Source organism: Entelurus aequoreus, linkage group LG09, assembly GCF_033978785.1.
Source record: "Entelurus aequoreus isolate RoL-2023_Sb linkage group LG09, RoL_Eaeq_v1.1, whole genome shotgun sequence".
In the NCBI taxonomy this organism is placed as follows: Eukaryota; Metazoa; Chordata; class Actinopteri; order Syngnathiformes; family Syngnathidae; genus Entelurus; species Entelurus aequoreus.
This window is the reverse complement of record NC_084739.1, coordinates 78,133,834-78,148,701: the sequence shown is the minus strand read 5'-3', so window position 1 is coordinate 78,148,701 and position 14,868 is coordinate 78,133,834. Positions and strand designations below refer to the sequence as shown.

General features: G+C 38.7%; 1 protein-coding gene across 4 annotated transcripts in view; it reads left to right on the top strand.

The window, feature by feature from the left end:
• The window catches only part of b3gnt2b (UDP-GlcNAc:betaGal beta-1,3-N-acetylglucosaminyltransferase 2b), a 68,316-nt gene extending 55,526 nt beyond the window's left edge, over window positions 1-12,790 (top strand). For all 4 annotated transcript variants that reach the window (XM_062059502.1, XM_062059501.1, XM_062059503.1 and 1 more), the window contains one exon: window positions 7,074-12,790. In XM_062059502.1, the coding sequence (XP_061915486.1) occupies window positions 7,077-8,267 (1,191 nt within the window). In that variant the 5' untranslated portion in view covers window positions 7,074-7,076 and the 3' untranslated portion in view covers window positions 8,268-12,790. The remainder of the gene's footprint in view (window positions 1-7,073) is intronic.
• Window positions 12,791-14,868: the final 2,078 nt, after the last annotated feature.

The window sequence follows — 14,868 nt, the reverse complement described above, 5'->3', positions numbered from 1 at the left end:
TTACCGCCACCTACTGTAATGGAGTGTGGATCGAGGTGGATTCCTACTCTAAATTCTTTTATTTAACCCAGTGTTTTTAAAAAATGTGTGTATTGCTTTATAACCTGTGTGTTCTGAGTGCAATCCTAATATATCTTCCACTGCTAACCTAATATTCTCTTTCGCTAACTTATTTCCCAGCATTTCCCTTTCTCTATTATATTTTCTACAATGTATTAAAACATGTCTTACATTTTCTATCTGTTGGCAAGAATCACACAGTCCTGTAGCATGTTTCCCCATCAATTTCAATGAACTATTTAGATATGTATGTCCTAATCTCATTCTAGTAATAATGTCTTCTTCCTTCCTATTTCTATTGCCTCCTCTCATTACACCTACTCTCCTCTGGACTTTGTAATACTCCCTACCTTTTGTTTCCTTATTCCAATTATCCTGCCACTTTTTATTGTGTTCTATCTTAATGATGTTCTTCACTTCTTCTTTACTGTGCTTAATCTCCATGTTTACTTGTGTTTTAGTGGTTGCTTGTTTTGCGTACTTAGCTAATTCGTTCCCCTCAACTCCTACATGAGCAGGAACCCAAAGAAATGTTACCACACCTCCCGCTTTATTTATTCTGTAGACTGCCTGAACTATTTCATAAACTAAATCTTGTCTTGTTTCTGACGCTATGTTTTTTATGCTAGTCAATGCACTGCTGGAGTCCGAGCACACGACTGCTTTTCTTGTTTTATTTTCTTCTATCCAATTAATTGCCATATAAATTGCTACCAATTCTCCCATAAAAACAGATAATTTATCACAAATTCTTTTATTTAATACTATGTTTCCTTGTGGAATAACATCTGCTGCTCCTACCTTATTTATAGTTTTTGATGCATCTGTGTACACGATGATGTTGTCTAAAAACGTTTCCTCAATCCATTGTTCTATCTGGTAACTATTTAAATTTCTATTCTTTAGTAATTGCATGTTTACATTTGGGTTTTCATACATCCACGGTGTTATTGCGGGGATTGGTACTGTAGGGCTAACTTTAATATTATCAATTTGAACTTTATTACATCTGTCTCCTATTATCCACCCAAAACTATTCATTTTTTTCTTCTCTTTTTCTTGGCAGTTTAATAGTACTTGATGGGTTGGATGTCCTTGTTTGGACCCTTTTAAGTTTGCCCAATAAACTACTGACAGTTGATCTCTCCTCATATCTAAAGGTTTTTCATTCATCTCTACTTGTAATGCTGCAACTGGTGTTGATTTAGTAGCTCCACAACATAATCTTAAAGCCTGTGATTGGATCCTGTCTATTTTCCCAAGTAATGTTTTTGCAGCAGATTGATAAATAATGCATCCATAATCAATAACAGATCGTATTAAACTGATGTATATTGCTTTCAATGTCTGCCTATCAGCCCCCCAGTCTTTACCCCTCAAAGCCCTCATTACATTTAACACCTTTTTACTTTTCTCCACTATTTTGCTGATGTGGGTTGACCAGTTCATATTTTTATCAAACCATATACCCAAATATTTAAATACTTGTACCTCTTCTATATTTTCTCCATAGAGTTTAATTTGGATCTTGTTTTGTACTTCCTCTTTGTAAAATTTATGACTTTTGTCTTTCCAACAGAGAATCTTAAACCCCACGCTGTTCCCCATTCTTGAACTTTATTTACCGCTTTTTGAATCTTCTTTTCTATATGATTAGTATTTCTACCTCTCTTCCACATCACTCCATCGTCAGCAAACAGTGCCACATCCACTAATCCTCCCACTTCACTAAAAACTTCATTTATCATTATTGAAAATAATACTGGACTTATTATACTCCCTTGCGGGGTCCCATTTTCCACTTCATATACTCTGCTGTATTCATTCTCTATTTTTACTAATATTTTTCTACTTGTTAAGAAGTCTTTTATCCATCTATACATTTTCCTTCTAATCCCAATTATATTTAGTTTTATCAGCATCCCCTGTTTCCACAACATATCATAAGCTTTCTCTATATCAAAAAATACTGCAATTATACTTTCTTTATTTATTTGTCCCTTTTTAATTTCCTCTTCCAGCTGCACTGCTGGGTCGTTTGTGTTTCTTGCTTTGCGAAATCCACTTTGGTAGTTTTTTATTATTTCTTTTGACTCTAAATAATACACTAGTCTTTCATTAATCATTTTTTCCATTACTTGACCCAAATTTGAGGTCAATGCTATCGGCCTATAATTACCTGCCTCTTCCGGGTCTTTCCCTGGTTTGCATATCGGAATTATTACAGCTTCTTTCCACTCTGCTGGTAATTTCCCTTCTTCATATATCCTATTATATAATTTCAAGACCACTTCTTTGCCAATGCTGCTTAAGTTTTTGATCATCTGATAACTCGCCTGGTCTTTTCCTGGTGTTGTATTTTTAACCTTTTTCAATATTCGAACCATTTCATTCAAAGAAAATTTCATATCTATAGTGTTGGTTAAACTATTATCTATAGTGTTGGTTAAACTATTATCATTGTCTTCCACCATTTCCCCAATATTTAAACTAATTGTTTCTTCTCTCTTTTGTTTTTCTACATTTCTCAAATTATCATTACTGTGCACTTTAACAAATGTCTTTGCTAAAAGTTCTGCTTTTTCTTTATTTTCTACCACACACCGTGTCCCATCTTTCATCACATGATTTTTATGTTCACTTCTGATCCCTGACATTTTCTTGATCATTCCCCACACTTGGCCTAAAGGAGTAGTTCTATTTAATGATTCACAAAACGTTCTCCAATATTGTTTTTTTGTCTTTTTAATAACGTACCTTACTTTAGCTTGGTGCCTTTTATATTGGATCATATCTTGGAAATTATGTGTTCTTCTCAATATTCTAAATGCTCTATTCCTTTCTTTTATTGCGTCTGTGCACGCTTGTGTCCACCACGGCACTATCTTCCTTCTTTTCCCTATACTACTCCTTGGTATGCTTTTTTTGGCTGCTTCTATTATGCACTTTGTAATATCTGTATTTAGTTGTTCAATATCTTGATTTATCCACTTCCTTTAATGTCATGTCGGTACTTTCCCTAAATTGTCCCCAATCACTGTGATTATACTTCCATCTTCCTTCTTTTTTAGTGCTTTCTGTCCTTTGGTTTATGTTTATGTGAATGAAGATTGGGTAGTGATCACTTCCTATAGTGCTGTCTTTATTTACTTCCCACTCTACCTTTCCTGCTAACCCTTGTGACACCAGTGTTAAATCTATTGCTGTTTCTTTACCCGTAACGACATCTAATCTTGTTCCCGACCCATCATTCACACACACCAGTTTTTTCCTCCAAAAATGCTTCCAATGTTTCCCCATTCCAGTCATCCCTTTCACCCCACATTGTGCTATGTGCATTAAAGTCACCACACCAAATGATATTGCCACTCCAGTGCTCGACTATTTTTTCTAGTTGATGAATTTGTAATTTCTTGCACGGATTATAGAAGTTTAGCACTTTGTATCTTTCTTTATTATTCCATACTTCTACCCCTACTATTTCTAGTTCTTGTTTTTCTTTTAATATTGTATAATGCATGTCTTCTTTAATAAATATGGCACATCCTCCTCCTTGCCCATCATTCCTATCTTTACGTATTGTTACGTATCCTTTTATTATAAAGCTCAATTTTGGCTTCAGCCAGGTTTCTTGAATACATATTATATGTGGTTTATTTTTCATATTATTAATATATCCCTTTAGTTCCTGTCCGTTTGCTACTAAACTTCTGGCATTCCACTGAATAATTAACATGGCGTTGGATTGTGGTAACATGACTCTGTCTCGTCTACTCTCTGTAGTTCACCTTGTACCTGTTCCCAAGATAGTTATTTTAAATTTAAGAACTTTGCTGCTGCTTTGACAATTATTTTTATCTTCTCAGTTTTATTTCTTGCCTGTTCTGTAGAGTTTATGACATATGCCAGGAACACAACTAGCTTGTCCATAGAAAGTCCTGTATTTGTTGCCTCTTGTTTTTTATTACTTGAACTATTGCCACTTCTGTCTCGTTCTGAACTATTCTCACTTCTATCTTGTTCTGCACTTTCTTGATTTCTTACTTTAACTGCCTCTGCGTATGTAATATTTCTTTCTACTCTGATTTGCTGTACTTCTGTTGCCTGTTTCCTAATGACACATCCCCCATACGCTGCTGTGTGATTCCCGCCACAGTTACAACATTTGACCAGATCATTATCTCCACATTGTCCATATTCATGCTCCCCTCCACACCTTCCACATCTCAACTTAGCATGACACACACTGGCTATGTGCCCATAGCGTTGGCACTTGAAGCAGCGTACTGGGGGTGGGACGTAAGCTCTAACATAAAAGCTTAAAAACCCAATCATGATTCTCTGCGGGAGGACTTCCTCGACAAACTGTACTAATACTGATTCGCTCTCCATCTTTTCTCCATTTCTATATGCCATCATTCTTGTCAACATCTTGACAGTTCCCCCTTTTATTTGTCTTTTCAATTCTTCTAAATTTTCACCTCTTGGAATTCCTGTCACTACTCCTCTTGCCCCCTTTCGTTCTCCCACTTCAATTGTTTCCTTTATTATCTTATTGCACAGTTTTTGCAACCGCATTGCTTTACTTTTTTGCTCTCCATTTTTGCATTTAATCAAAAGTCGCCCGTCCCTAAGCACCTTCGCTATCTCCACCTCTCCGATGTCCTTCTTTAACCCCTTAACCAGTGTCATTAAACTTATGTCATTCATGTCTTGACTTGATTTAAATGTATATATAATCCTATAATTATCTTCCATAGTCTTTTTCCTTTTTTCTACTTCTTCATCTTCTTCATGGGCTCTTTTAGCACTCGACTTTCCTTCATGTCCTCCGCTCCCCTTCTTTCCTTTCTCCTCTCTAGTCCTATCCACGTCCATACCTTCCTCATACATCCCGTCACTATCCCCTTCCATCTCGATCCAGTCACAAAACAGTTTATGCACAACCGCCAAGAAGATTTGGATACTCTCACGTGTTTAGCCACCGCTCTTGGTTTACTTCCGCCTTCCGTCCTTCCTCGGACCACAAATGAGACTTTCGGTCAAAAACAGAATTTTGGCTCTGTCGTGACGTCACTTCCTAAATGATCGTTAATAATTCGTAAAGTATGGTAACACAATCGATCATTTCAACTGCACAAACCTAGCACAAAACAAATGAGACTATTTTGTTATTGTTTGGACCACAATTGAGACTGTTTTGGTCGCAAAATAGAATTCCGGCTTGGTCGTGACGTCACTTCCTAAATAATGAATCGTGAATAATTCATGACGTATAGCAACACAGTCAAGCATTTCAACTGCTCAAACAAATGAGACTATTTTGTTATTGTTTAGACCACAAATTAGACTGTTTTGGTCGAAAACAGAATTTCAGTTGATTGATTGATTGATTCAGTAGATTGCACAGTACAGTACATATTCCGTACAATTGACCACTAAATGGTAACACCCGAATAAGTTTTTCAACTTGTTTAAGTCGGGGTCCACGTTAACCAATTCATGGTAAAGTCGTGACGTCACTTCCTAAATAATCAATCATTAATCATTCATGACGTATAGCAGCACAGTTGAGCATTTCAACTGCACACACCTAGCACAAACAAATGAGACTGTTTTGTTATTGTTCGGACCACAAATTTGATTTTTGTGGTCGAAAACAGAATTTTGGCTCGGTCGTGATGTCACTTCCTAAATAATTAATCGTTAATAATTCGAGTACAGCAGCACAATCGATCATTTCACTTTCACAAACATAGCACAACTATTTTTTTATTGTTTGTACCACAAATGAGACTGTTTTGGTCGAACAAAACAACGTTAATAATTCATGACGTATAACAGCACAATCGATCATTACAACTGCACAAACCTAGCACAAACGAATGAGACTATTTTGGTCTAATTTGAGATTATTTTGGCCTAGTTTGAAGAACCCCGGGGGGTCAGGTTCACGATGATGTCTCTTCCGGAAATTTGAACCGTTAATATCTCGAAAACGAAAGCAGCCCAATCAATAAGTTTTGCTGCACAAATTGATGAGACTAATTTGACTTAATTTGGAGAACGGGGGGAGCTGAGTGACCTTTGATTGACCTGTGAAAGACTCTTTAATAACTCAAAAATAGCACAAACAACCATTTCAACTGCACAAACAAACAAGACTATTTCAACAGGGTTTTGTGAGGGTGGGGCAACTTCACACAGGTGACTCACGATTCTTATTTGTAACGATTCTTAATCGATTCAAAAAATTGATTTAAAAAAAGAAAAATATGTCTTTTCTGTCCAGCTTTTCAGGCAAGTCGTTTTGTTGAAGTAGATGATCATATCTGCTGTACAGATTTATTTGAAAAGTGTTGGATACTTCTCTTGTTGCCTTATTTGTATTTGACTTTTATTAAATGTTTGGGTAGAATTTTACTAAACAAAACCTTTTTTTTTTTAAGTAATATGGAATTTACCAGAGCTGTTTATCTATTTCATAGAGGAATGTAGTTTATTATACAACTGGCACCCAATGTTATTCAAAAGTATTGATTTTGAATCGAGAATCGATTCTGAATCAAATTGTTTCCCCAAAGAATCTAACCGAATCCCAAAGATTCACAGCCCTGGTGTCAATACACACGTTTTAAATGTCAGAAATACCCGGATTGTTTGCTTTGTGCGCGACTGTATCACTTTGAAAATGTCCCCAGATCAGAGAACTTAATTATTTGAGAAGAGGGGGATTGTGTTTTCTCCCACGTAAGCTTAAAGTGGCACATCCAGCCAATCTTTAATGCCCTCCAAGGGTTGTATTGTGTTAGATTTGGACCTGAATGACACCCTCTGGTTATTGATTGATCCGCACCACGGCGTGCTTTAGACTCTGTGCAAACAGCCAAACAATTGGTTGGTGCGTCGGCCATTAGTTAGTGGGAAGTAGCCGTGAAAGAGATGTAATCACAAACCAAAGTTGACCCTGGAAAACTAATGTGTGTGTGTGTGTGTGTGTGTGGGTGTGTCAGGTCATGGCGATGCTGCGGGTGAGGCTGAAGGTTGTGGTGATGGTGATGATGGTGAACCTCTTCATCTTCATCCTGGTGTTCTGTCACGGCAGCCGGGACAAGAACAGCCTCTTCAAAATCATATTCTCCTTGAAGCCCTTCTGGAAAAGAATGGAGCCCAGCCCGGCTTACTGGAACCGTCAGCAGCAGATCTTGGACTTTTGGAACAACCCGATCCTGTCCAACCGCAGCCAGGGGGATCTGCCCGACTGGCTGAACGGCACCCAGGTGCACCTCGACGCCTGCCGGCCAGACGTCGGAGTCAGCACTCAGGTGAAGGACTACAACACCCTGCCTGAGCGCTTCAAGGACTTCCTGCTTCACATGCACTGCCGCTCGTACCCAATGCTGGTGAACCAGCCCGACATCTGCAACAAGCCCCCCTTCCTGCTCCTGGCCGTCAAATCACTGGCGCTGAATTTCGCCCGCCGCCAGGCCATCCGCCAGTCGTGGGGTCGGGCAGGCGTGATGGCCAATCGGACCGTGGTCACCGTCTTCCTCCTGGGCCGAGCCTTGGTGGGAGACGACCACCCGGACGTGTCTGACATGCTGGCCTACGAGAGCAACCTCTACCGAGACATCCTCCAGTGGGACTACAGGGACTCCTTCTTCAACCTGACCCTCAAGGAGGTCCTGTTCCTGGACTGGGTTCAGGCGCACTGTCCCAACGCCAGCTTCGTCTTCAAAGGGGACGACGACGTCTTCGTCAACATGTACGGCATCTTGAGCTTCCTTGACGGCCTCTCGGAGCCCAAAGCGGCCGACCTTTTCGTGGGCGACGTCATCACCAACGCGGGGCCGCACCGCGACAAGAAGGGCAAGTACTTCATCCCGGACAGCATGTTCGTGGGGTCCTACCCTCCGTACGCCGGGGGCGGCGGGTACCTCTACTCCAGGAGCGTGGCCGCTCGTCTGCACGAGGCGTCGACCCGGGTGGCGCTCTACCCGATAGACGACGTGTACACGGGCATGTGCCTGCTGAAGGTGGCGCTGGCCCCCGAGAAGCACAAAGGCTTCCGGACCTTCAACATCGAGGAGAAGTACAGGAACAACCCCTGCGCCTACAAGAGCCTCATGCTCGTCCATCCGAGGACGCCGCAGGAGATGATCCGGATCTGGTCCTGGCTCAGCCGGCCGGACCTCAGCTGCCAGTGAGCATGGGCGGGCTGAGCGCTTTCCAAAAGGTCAAACGACTCACTCGAGCCGGGGTCACGACTTTTCAAGATGGCAGCTTGAAGCCCGGAACGAAAGTGTTAGTATTAAAAATGTCTGCTTTGCTGTACAGAGAGCTGCCACCAAAGCGTCGGCGTCTTCATCCACGTGCGCGCACATATTTATTTCTGAAATATTTAAATGTCACGCTTTTACACTGGCCGTTCCACAAGGGGGCGCCCAAACGCTGTATTGTATACTCTGTGAGGAAACAAGTCCGGGTTGTGTTCATGGGGTTATTGCTGCCGGGACGCTAGCTTACCCAGGAACATTGCATTAATAAAGTTATTTTAAAACGGAAAGGTCTGTAATGTTGGAAGTAGTCCTGAGTTCTACTCCCGGGTAGGGCTGCAACAACTAATTGATTAAATCGATTAAAATCGATTATGAAAATAGTTATAATGATAAATGGGTTATACTTGTATAGCGCTTTTCTACCTTCAAGGTACTCAAAGCGCTTTGACAGTATTTCCACATTCACACACTGATGGCGGGAGCTGCCATGCAAGGCGCTAAACAGCAGCCATCAGGAGCAAGGGTGAAGTGTCTTGCCCAAGGACACAACGGACGTGACTAGGATGGTAGAAGGTGGGGATTGAACCCCAGTAACCAGCAATCGGAACCACTCTACCAACTACGCCACGCCGTCCCCAATTGGCAATTAATTTAGTCATCGATTCGTTGGATCTATGCTATGCGCATGCGCAGAGGCAATATTTTTTTATATAAACCTTTATTTATAAACTGCAACATGTACAAACAGCTGAGAAACAATCAAAATAAGTATGGTGCCAGTATGCTATTTTTTTTCAATAAAATACTGGAAAGGATAGAAATGTAGTTTGTCTCTTTTATTCGATTATTAATCGAAGTAATAATCGACAGATTAATCGATTATCAAATTAATCGTTATTTGCAGCCCTACTCCTGGGGTACTTGAGGGTTTTCAGCTCAGTCGCAGATGTCAAATGTTAAGAGGCCTGTCTTTTTTCAAATTTAACACGCAACAAAGGTAATACGGTATTTTCCAGACTATAGAGCGCATGGCGATATAAGCCGCCTCCACAAAATTTTCGAAGAAAAAACGTTCTTCCATATATTAGCGGCATTGTGAAATTAGTTATTTACACAGAAAAACATTGTAAATGTTTATACCTTAATTGTTTCCAAACGGTGTCTGTAACACGGCAGTAAAACGGCTGATCAAACAAAACAGAAGTCATCGTCATGGACCCACTAGCTGCGGAAGCCAGCTCTCCAATCAGCTAAACAGACTCATTAACGCCACAGTGACGTGTTGGTAAATTTACGTAACTGAAACAATACAAAAAGAAGGCCACTTTAAGTTAATATTAACACAGATAGCATATTCATTCATTACATTACGATGGCACGTACAAATATGCATGAAAACACTCCTACAGACATCGCACATGGGACGGTCGAGTAAGTAAGAATTGTTTGTTATACTGTAAAACTTACAATTGCTTAGAGTGATGAATGAAGAATCCATACGAGTAGAAACGCTACGGGTGGTTATACTTCCGGTTTAAGGCATTAAAACAGGACATAGCGTTTTCAAACCGCAACTCTTGCAGTGGGCACACCATTTTAGTGCTGGGGTTTAATTAAAACTAAAACACAAAACCTTTTGGCCATTGGCAAAAGTAAATCCACAAATTAGCCGCACCGTTTTCTAAGCCGCATGGTTCAAAGTGTAGAAAAAAAGTAGCGGCTTATAGTCCGAAATTTACGGTACTTCCTTGTGGCTGCAGGCTAACAGTCTGCTGCTGGTCTCTTAGGACTCCCCCCAGTATTTACATTGGACTTCGCTGGTCCTCATCGTCTAAACATGCTACACTACACACCATAGGAGGATACAGGACGCTGTGCTAACCGCTGTGATAGAGCTTTTGAATGTAAACAGGGTGGGCGGATCGATACCAAATATCTACAGTAACGATACCAAGTTTAGTATCAGTGAATGGTCAATACTACAAAATAGTTTTTGTTATTGTTTACAAACTCAGGGAATTATTAGTTTAAGTGCAAAGACCAAAGGATTTAAATCAGCCAATAGTGGTTTGGTTATTCTGCACTTTTGAATTTATTTTGCTCCAAATATTGTATATAATTAAAGGGAAGAAGGAAATAACATGTTTGATTGATATTTTTACACCACCGTCCTGTGTTTTACTGATTAGAATTGTGATCAAAAATGTAATCATTCAATGATTTTGAACATTTTAAGTATCAGCATTAATATGAACAACACTACCTCTAAGTACACGGTATTGAATCGATACCATATTTGTGCTATCACCCAAAAACGGATGTAAAGTGTCCAAACAACGGAAGAATTAGGGTTTATTATTTTAACAAAAGTGTTGATACAACATGTTACAACAGAATGTAACCAGATATTAACAGTAAATTATCAAGTAGATTAATACTAGGTTTTTAGACAATACAAGCGAAAATGATGTCATATTTTACTGCACACATCAGCAGCCACATTAGGTGCCTTTGTGACCCATTTTGACATTTGTCTATAATCATTTTTATTCCAAATAATATATTGTAATGGCAGGAGGCTGGAATATGTGGCGATGTAGGGCGAATATCCCATCCCCCGTTTCAAGTGTGTTTTGTGAGTGCGTCCGTGATGGATCCATGTCGCTTATTCCAAATAACATACCGTCAATGGCAGGAGGCTGGAATATGTATGGCGATATAGATGTAAGGCCAGATCTACCATCCCCCGCTTCAAGTGCGTCCATGACGACAGCAAAGATTTTTAATTCCAAATAATATACCGTCAATGGCAGGAGGCTGGAATATGTATGGCGATATATGTGTAAGGCCGTATCGCCCATCCCCTGCTTCAAGTGCGTCCATGATGATAGATAGCAAAGATTTTTAATTCCAAATAATTAAAGATTAATATACCGTTAATGGCAGGAGGCTGGAATTTGTATAGCGATATAGATGTAAGGCCGTATCTACCATTCCCTGCTTCAAGTGCGTCCATGATCACAGGAAATATTTTTTATTCCAAATAATACACCGTTAATGTCAGGAGGCTGCAATATGTATGGCGATATAGATGTAAGGCCGTATCGCCCATCCCCTGCTTCAAGTGCGTCCATGATGACAGGAAATATTTTTAATTCCAAATAATATACCGTTAATGTCAGGAGGCTGGAATATGTATGGCGATATAGATGTAAGGCCGTATCGCCCATCCCCTGCTTCAAGTGCGTCCATGATCACAGGAAAGATTTTTTATTCCAAATAATACACCGTTAATGTCAGGAGGCTGGAATATGTATGGCGATATAGATGTAAGGCCGTATCGCCCATCCCCTGCTTCAAGTGCGTCCATGATGACAGGAAATATTTTTAATTCCAAATAATATACCGTTAATGTCAGGAGGCTGGAATATGTATGGCGATATAGATGTAAGGCCGTATCACCCATCCCCCGCTGCAAGTGCGTCCATGATGGATCAATGTTGCTGCACAGGAAATATTTTTATTCCGAAAGGTCACGTTAGGAAAGAAACATGAAAGCTAAAACTCTTACAAGCTCAAAATGATGCTCAAAAATTGCTCATTTTTAATCTTTTTTTTTTTTTGTATTGAATATCACCAGAGCCGAGACATAAATATTATTTTACAAACAAAATCGAATATTTTCATTGTTTTTGTCAAAAGAAAAAAAATGTATAAATGTTGTGTTTTGATTGGAACTTTCCAGAAGTATTTTCCTACTTATTAGTGCCTTATCGTTTCATTTCGTTGAGCCATGATGTTCTATTGCTACAATCATTTCATGTGCGTGTCTCTTAATATCACTCTATTTTTCTTCACTCGCCCGTTTGGGCTTTTCTTCAAAAATGTTCACTTATATGCGAATGTGTGCAGCTATGGAATCATTTTGGCCTCACATTTAATATCCACAATTTAATTTAGTCCCAAAAAACAGGAAAATGATATTTCCTTTTTCAATCCCCCCACTGCAGTACTACTATTAGTACTATTAGGCTTCAGCTTTGTGTGACAATGAATGTTAGGACTCCCCCTGCTGGTCAGGGTGCTCCCCTACATGCAACAGTACCATGTTGTTTATGGAGAGGTGTTCTCCAGACTTTCTTGATCTTTTTGGGTTTGTTCCGTTTGCGTTAGCCAGTCTCGACGATCACGTGATGCGACCTTTGACCCCGTCGAACTAGTCCGGTCGACTCCCTGGTGGACAATCGGCTCCCTCGGTATCACGTGATCAGATACTTGAAGACTTCAAAGGTCGTCCATGATTGACTGACTTGGACTTCAACTCTTTCTTTTCTTTTCTTTAAATGCTGGCTTGTTTTCTGCTGATGCAAACACTGGTAATGTTATTAACTTGTTGTACCGGTAAAGGTGTTGTACTGGGAAAGCTATTACAACTTTTACTGTTAGAGGTATTACAACTTGTTGTTTTACTGATAAAGGTTTTAACAATTTGTTGTTGGACGGCAAAATGTTTTAACAACGTCTACTGGTAAAGATATTACAACTTGTTGTTGTACTGGTAAAGGTATTACAACTTGTTGTACTGGTAAAGGCATTACAACTTGTTATACTGGTAAAGGTATTACAGCTTGTTGTACTGGTAAAGGTATTATAACGTGTTTTTGTACTGGTAAAGGTATTACAACTTGTTATACTGGTAAAGGTATTACAGCTTGTTGTACTGGTAAAGGTATTATAACGTGTTTTTGTACTGGTAAAGGTACTACAACTTGGTGTACTGGTAAAGGTATTACAACTGGTTGTTATACTGGTAAAGGTATTACAACTTGTTATACTGGTAAATTTATTACAACTTGTTAAGTTATACTTGTAAAGGTATTACAACTTGTTATACTGGTAAAGGTATTACAACTTGTTATACTGGTAAAAGTATTACAACTTGCTATACTGCTAAAGGTATTGCAACTTTTTATACTGCTAAAGGTATTACAACTTGTTATACTGGTAAAGGTATTACAACGTGTTATACTGGTAAAGGTATTACAACTTGTTGTACAGGTAAAGGTATTACAACTTGTCATACTGGTAAATGTATTGCAACTTTTTATTCTGGTAAAAGTATTACAACTTGTTGTTTTACTGGTAAAAGTATTACAACTTGTTGTTATACTGATAAAGTTATTACATCGTGTTGTTATACTGGAAAATGTATTACAACTTGTTGTACATGTAAAGGTATTACAACTTGTTATACTGGTAAAGGTATTACAACTTGTCATACTGGTAAAGGTATTACAACTTGTTAAACTGGTAAAGGTATTACAACTTGTTATACTGGTAAATGTATTACAACTTGTTGTTGTACTGGTAAAGGTATTACAACTTGTTATACTGGTAAAGGTAGTACAGCTTGTTATACTGGTAAAGGTATACAACTTGTTGTTATACTGGTAAATGTATACAACTTGTTATACTGGTAAATGTATTACAACTTGTTGTACTAGTAAAGGTATTACAACTTGTCATACTGGTAAAGGTATTACAACTTGTTGTTATATGGATAAAGGTGTTACAACTTGTTATACTGGTAAAGGTATTACAACTTGTTATACTGGTAAAGGTATTACAACTTGTACTGGTAAAGGTGTTACAACTTGTACTGGTAAAGGTATTACAACTTGTTATACTGGTATAGGTATTACAACTTGTTGTTTTACTGTTGAAGGTGTTAAAAATGTGTTGTTGTAAAGGTTTTGACAACTACTGGCAAATATATTAGAACTTGTTCATTTTTTACTGGTAAAGGTATTGACAACTTATTGTACTGTTAAATGCATTACAACTTGTTAATACCTTTACCAGTACAACAACAACTTGTAATACCTTGGTATTGACAACTTGTTGTTGTACTTGTATAGGTATTACAACTTGTTGTTAATACCTTTACTAGTACATCAACAATATGTGTTGTTGTACTGTTAAAGGTATTAACAATCTGTGTTGTAGTGGTAAAGGTATCAACATGTGGTGTTTTACTGGTATTAACAGGTTGCATTACCTTTACCAGTATGTGCTGTTGTACTGGTAAATGTTTTATCAACATGTGTTGTAGTGGTAAAGGTATCAATTAGTTGTTTTACTAGTATTAACAACAAGTTGTAACACGTTACCAGTACAAATATCACTTTTACCATTATGCGCTGTTGTATTGGTAAAGGTATTATCAATTTGTGTTGTAGTGGTTAAGGTATTAACGTGTATTAAAAACAAGAAGTTCTAAAACCTTTACCAGTACAAAATCAAGTAGCTTATACGTTTACCAGTACAACAAGTTGTAATACCGTTTACCAGACAACAACACATTGTTAATACCGTTACCAGTACAACAATGCATACTGGCAAAGCTATTAACGTGTTTTACTGGTGTAGCTATTAGTTGTAAGTACATTTTATAGTACCGATTCCAGTACAACACCACGTTAATATTTTTACAAGTAGAAAATCATGTTGTAATACCTTTACCAGTACA